The sequence below is a fragment of the Meles meles genome, chromosome 17 (assembly GCF_922984935.1).
Source record: "Meles meles chromosome 17, mMelMel3.1 paternal haplotype, whole genome shotgun sequence".
Taxonomy (NCBI): domain Eukaryota; kingdom Metazoa; phylum Chordata; class Mammalia; order Carnivora; family Mustelidae; genus Meles; species Meles meles.
The window spans coordinates 59,155,767-59,161,766 of record NC_060082.1 but is presented as its reverse complement, the minus strand read 5'-3'; the positions used below and the strand labels follow the sequence as shown (position 1 = coordinate 59,161,766).

Below are 6,000 nucleotides of genomic sequence, written 5' to 3'. Positions count from 1 at the left end.
AGGAGCGGAAATTTATACCTTAACCGAGGTGGTGGCTTATCTGGGAGCCTAGATTTACCAAAATTCACAGAACTGTACCCTTAAGATTTGTGCATTTCACTGGGTGCAACTATTAGGTCCATTATTAAAAGCCTCGAACCAACTCAACTCTCCGGCGGGGCTTCGGGTTGGAAGCTGTGCTCAACAGAGGGCGCTCCGAGCCCGCCAAACGCACTTTGGGGACCCAGCTACTTGGGGATGCAAAGCGGACCAGCTCCGGTCTCCGTCTTCAAGGTGGGTCCGCTACAGTTCTCCCTCGACACCCCACCTCCGCATCCCACCCCACCCCCTGCCACGGCTTCAGAGGCTGGTGCATTTCAGGGGGGCGCACGCAGCTGTTCCGCAGAGGCGCCGCGCGGAGCGGTTGGCTAGGCGGTTTCCCCGCGGCCCCTCCGCGGAATACAGATGTGGCTGGGAGCTGCCATGGGCCGCCTGGAGGCGTACCTGCCCCCCTAAGGTCCTCTCTCTCGATGTGATCGCTTTTAAATTGGAAGCAGGAACGTCATGGAAACTTCCATACTGCTCTCGACATCTTCATTTTGACTTTCTTACCTCGCTTTGGTGGCTGTGAAATCTTCCCACGCCAGGGCTGCGGCGGGAGGGTGGTGGGGGGGTGGGTGGCGGCGGGAGGGAGGCACAGAAGGAATTTTCCCCGAGCTGGGCGGGAGGGGCGTTGCCCCAGGGTTTCAGCACCCCCAGAAGGTTGCCTTCCTGCCCCCTCCCTAGCTCAGAAGGAAGCCAGAGGCTGGAAAGCCCCAAACATCTTTGGCGCCCTCGCCCACCCCCAGGCCTGTGTCCCCGGGCGCGGAGATGCCATTACACCTCACGTGATCCCCGCGCTGGGCCGGTCCTTCTCGAGGCGTCTCGCGGGGTGTTAATTAAAGGTCACAACAAAACAGACCTGCCGGCTCACCAGGAGAAATGTCCTCCCGGGAAATGAAAAATGACACCCCGGAGCAGCCACGTGTGGAGCCTGGCATATGCCGGTTTCCTGCACTCCCCGGCGCTGCGCCGGGGGCGGCGGGGGGGATCGGACAGGGGGCGGTGGCTGGGGGCTCCCGGGGCTCAGGCGCGGGAAGAAAGGGAAGGAGAGGGGGGAGCGATTCCGGAGCGGCGGGGCGAGGTCACCCCGCACACACCCCCTTTCCAGGCCCGCGCTGCGCGTGTGCACCGCGGCGAATCCCTCAGTTTCCCCTGCCCGGTGGCGGCCGGCCTGGCCCCGGGCTCACCTGGGCCAGCTTGGGCGGCTCGGGCCGCTGCAGCTGGGGGCGCGCGGGGCGGGGGCGAAGGCCCCCGGCCCTTTGGCTGTGGCTAGGTGGGTGTCCCCCTTCCCCCCACCCCCCAGCCGGCCTGAGGGCTGGTAGTGCAATTCCAGAAAAGGTTTGCAGGGCAGGTCTAGAAGAACAAAGGGCGGGGGGTGGGGGGGAGGACCCGGCATGTTTGCGGACTTGTTTGTGACTCAGTCCCTTTTACACGGCGTTTCAAAGGCAGAACTGCAAGCCTTGCCAGGAAGAGAAAGAACTTGGGGGCGGGGAGGCTCGGGCGCATTTCTGTCCAGCCCTCTCGCTCGGCGCTGCCCCTCCGCGCCAGGCTCGCGCAGTGGCGTCTCATTAGGGCCCTGGCCGCGGGCCACTCTCCGGTAACTTCCCCGCAAGGGGCGAGATTTACGACCCCCCGCCCCCAGCCTCGCCTCGCACTGTCAGGCGCGCGCGCCGCAACATAAAATGGATCCCGGCCGGCGCGGCGGCGGCAGGCAGGCGGCGGGCTCCGGGGCGGCGGGGCGGCTGTTCCCGAGGCTCCGCGCTGCGCCCGGGCGCACACGCGCGCGCTGACCGCGGCGGCGCCCGGGCCACGCCGAGCCGCGTCTCCCTGCGCTCGCGGAACTGTCAGGCCGAGCGGGCCGGCGGATATTGGCTCCGCGACGCGCCGAGGCTCCTCCCCGAGTCTGGATCCTTATATTTTGGGAGAATTTCTTTGAACTCAGTTACCGAGCTCCGTGAAGGAGGCAAGTTCCCACCGCCGGCTCGCCGGCGGGAGGCGAGGCGCGGCGAGGGCTCGCCCACCTTCCCCGGCAGCTGCGTGTGCCTGGCGGCCCGCCTCGCTTCCCTCGTGGAGGAAAACGGAGCCACCTGGCCGAGGAGAATGCCAATTATCTGGATGTGACCGTGAAAAGAGAGCGTGTGGCTGGAGGAGGCAGAAGAGGATGAGGCAAAGCATTATTTGAAGAGAAGAATAAACCACCCACTCCAACCCGTTCTGCAAATTTAGTGCTATTACTTCTGGGCTCCATTTGCTTTGATTCTCTCCCTCTCCCCACCCCCAATTAAGAGACCTTGACTTGAGGGCCAAGAGTCAGCCCTCGACAACGGGGGGGCCCTTCTGGGTTGGAAGACCTTTTGGATGTAGCGTTGGTGGAACGTTTAGACACTCTGCTCTGCAAAAGCCACCATGAATTCGGTAGCCGGGAATAAAGAGAGGCTGGCGGTCTCCAGCAGGGGGAAGAAATACGGGGTAAGTTGGGACGGGTACACCGCGGAGGCGCGTTACCGGATCTCCCACCCCTCGGCTGGGGTCCCTCTTCCCGGGTGCCGCGCGGCCCGGCAGGGCGGCCCCGAGCTCTCCTGCCGCTGCAGAGGCGCCTCCGCCGGGCGGGCTGGGCGTGCGTGCACCGAGGCGGGTCTGCCGGCGAGGACGCCCGCACACTGGCCCGGCCCCCGGAATTTTCCCAGTCCTCGCGTTCCTGGCGGTTCCCGCACCCCTAACTTTTGAGGAATTTGTGCACTTCAGGCAGAGTTAAGCCGAATTGGGCGGGGGGGGAGGGGTTGTCCATGAATTCTCTGCCGTCCCTCGGGATCAGTGCCCTGGAGCCGGGAGAGCCTTGCATTTACCTTCAGGATCCGGAGGGTTGTACCCTGAATGAATACAAATCCAGATGCCCCCCACCCCACCCCCCGCCCCCGGCATAGCGTCTTCCAGGATCTTGAACCTGGGCTTTTTCTGGGATGGGTGTCGGGTTCAAAAGCGCGGGGCGCTGACTGTGAGTTCCCCCTGCAGAAACCATGGGAAGCCCTCTCCTCCCGACCCGAGGAGGGGTCCGCCGGCGCCCGGGAAGCCGGGACCTACTCAAGGGCGATTAACCGGGCAGATGGAGGCAGATTTGACCGCCGAGCTCCGAGCGGTCCCGAACGCGCGCTCCTTGGCGCTCGGCCCGGCCCTCGGGGGCGCGCGTTTCCCCGGCCGGCGGGAGGACGCCCCCAGCCCGGCTTGGCCGGGGCGGCGCGGCAGCCCGCAGCCCTGCGTCCCCTGACTCTGCACGTCTCTCCGCAGGTGAATGAAGTGTGCTCGCCCACCAAGCCCGCGGCGCCCTTCTCCCCCGAGAGCTGGTACCGGAAAGCGTACGAGGAGTCGCGCGCCGGCAGCCGGCCCACCCCCGAGGGCGCGGGTTCGGCGCTCGGCTCGTCGGGGACCCCGTCCCCCGGCTCGGGCACCTCGTCCCCGAGCTCTTTCACCGGCTCCCCGGGCCCCGCCTCCCCGGGCATCGGCACTAGCTCGCCGGGCTCCCTGGGCGGCTCGCCGGGCTTCGGCACCGGCTCCCCGGGCTCGGGCAGTGGCGGCGGCTCCTCCCCCGGCTCGGACCGCGGCGTCTGGTGCGAGAACTGCAACGCCCGCCTGGTGGAGCTGAAGAGGCAGGCGCTGAAGCTGATCCTCCCGGGGCCGTTCCCCGGCAAGGTGAGCCCGCGCGGAGTCAGGCGGGAGGGCGGCCCCGGGGCAGGGGAGACCCCGGCGGGCGGCCGCGGGAGGGGCCCCAGGGGACGAGCCCGCGCCTCTCCCTCGCCAGGCCGGCCCGGGGCGCAGAGCCGGGAGGTGTGCCCAGGCCTCTCCGCCCACTGGGTATGCCCCAGCTCATCGGTCCTGCTGCCCTCCACTCCCCGCACCCGCCGGCACCTGCCATTAAACCTGCGTCTGGCGCCCTCCCCGGGGACCCTCTGCCCGAGCGCCGCCCACCTTTGCGGTGCGGCAGGCCCGGGGACAGGCGACATCTGCTCCTGGGGGGCTTGCTTTCTGCCTCGCGCCGGCACTGTGGCCGGCTCCTTAGAGTGTCCTCCCCACGGCCCCTCGCGATCCTTAGGAACAGGCCGGTGGGAGTGGTAGACGCAAGCCGATACTTAGGGCTTGGCGTGTCCCATGGCCTCTTCGTGGGCCTTCGTTCCCAGAATGACAAAAACGGAAACGGTACTCGAATGCCAGCGTGTCCCCCCAGACATCCCGCGTGTGCGCCCGAGGGAGATCGGGGGTGGGAGCGCCTGGGAGCCGGGCTGCCTCGCGGCCGGCTCAGCACCTTGGTCCCTCCGTGCGGTGTGCGGGAGCCTCCAGAGTGCAACACAATGCGATTGTGTTTGCACTCTTGGGTCCAAGTACTATCAAGTGACAATATTTACTCTTCCACTTCAAAGAGTTTTTATCAGTGGTTGGAGAGAAATATTGAGAGAACAGTGCATAGCTGTGGGGGCTTGCGACACTGCTCCGTGGCATTTTCTGATTTGTATTTCTGTGACTTTTGAAATGGCATGCTGTGATTTTGAGTCATGAGGTTTAGCAGTAACTGCGTCTGCTTGCCTCGTCTGCGAATCCAAATTCACACACATCAGTGTTTTCCCAGGCAAGGGTTAAATTAAACAAATACCCACAGAAGTTGTAAAAATTTTACATGTGGAAAATTGCCACCCAGAGAATTGGTTTTATGAAGCCCCAATTTATCCCAAGAATAATTAACTTGTGGATTGTTGTCAGGATGCCATTTTTGTAGTTTGATAATAAATCTGTCCAGACTCCCCTGGGAAGGATCTCAGGAAATCTAAAAGCTTATTTTATACTTGCGTTCTGTATTCTCCAATTTAACACTGCTTCATTCACACATTTATTTGCTCTTTTGGTCATTTATCAGTAATCTCTGACTTCCTGCTGCTTTCAGGGCACTGTGTTAGGCACAGCAGTGAAATAACAGCCCTCCTCCACATGGAGCTTATATGCTAATGGAGGATACAAACCACAAAATGCACCATTCAGAATTTATTGCCGTAAGCCCTTGAGAGGTAGCGTGTGGGGCGCTGTGAGATGATAAACCAGACTAGACCCTCCGATAAATTTTGAAAAACCTTGGTTCTTAAAGTTACCATCCAATAGGTGGCAATCCTACTAAATTGCAGTGTGCCGAAGCATTCTAGAACATTCTCTAGGAACCATTCTTACAATAGCTTATTGGTGCTGGTGTTTGAGTGCTTCTGTGTGCAAAGGTAAATCAAAAATCTGCAATTTTCATGTAAATGGAGGAAGGGAAGGAAACCTATAAGAAGAAGAAACAAATGTTTGCAATTCAAATGCCTCCATCCTGTGTTGTGACAAGGTTGATTTGGGGTTTTGTTAGAAGCACCTGGAAAATCCATTCCCGGTGTTACAGTTCAATGTATTTGCCAGTTGTATTTACCTGATGAAATTAAAGTGACCCTAGGAAACCGGTCGGGGGGTCTCTGAACTCAGTGCTCTGTGCCAGCTCACAGTCACGCCGGCATGTCTGAGGGACAGCTGTCAGGCACTGGGAGGTCACATGGGGTCACTTGCAGGCACACATCAATATCACCCAGGACCACAGTTGCCTGGGGGCACAAGACCTCGCCGGAAACAACAGTGACCTGGATTGTCTCCTCCTCAGTCAGGAGGTGTGGGGCCTCAAGTTAACTATAAGTCTTCTGCGCGTCTCTGGGAATAATAAAAGTTCAGCTTTTTTTTTTTCTTCTTCTTCTTTAAACATCAGTACCCTCAGATGAGGTACAATTTCCACTCCCCTTTTAAAGCCTGTGAGATTTTAAGGAAACAGATGCTGTGTTCTCTTGAACAGGATGGATGGAGGCCACAGAATTCAGACATAAGGCCTCCCTTCTTCCCAGGGCTGGATTTATGAGC

General features: G+C 60.9%; 1 protein-coding gene across 1 annotated transcript in view; it reads left to right on the top strand.

Moving 5' to 3' along the window:
- Positions 1–1,819: 1,819 nt before the first annotated feature.
- The window catches only part of KIF26B (kinesin family member 26B), a 422,552-nt gene continuing 418,371 nt past the window's right edge, over positions 1,820–6,000 (top strand). Inside the window, exons 1-2 of the mRNA XM_045982184.1 lie at positions 1,820–2,550; positions 3,367–3,768. Of these exons, the coding sequence (XP_045838140.1) occupies positions 2,488–2,550; positions 3,367–3,768 (465 nt within the window). The 5' untranslated portion in view covers positions 1,820–2,487. The remainder of the gene's footprint in view (positions 2,551–3,366; positions 3,769–6,000) is intronic.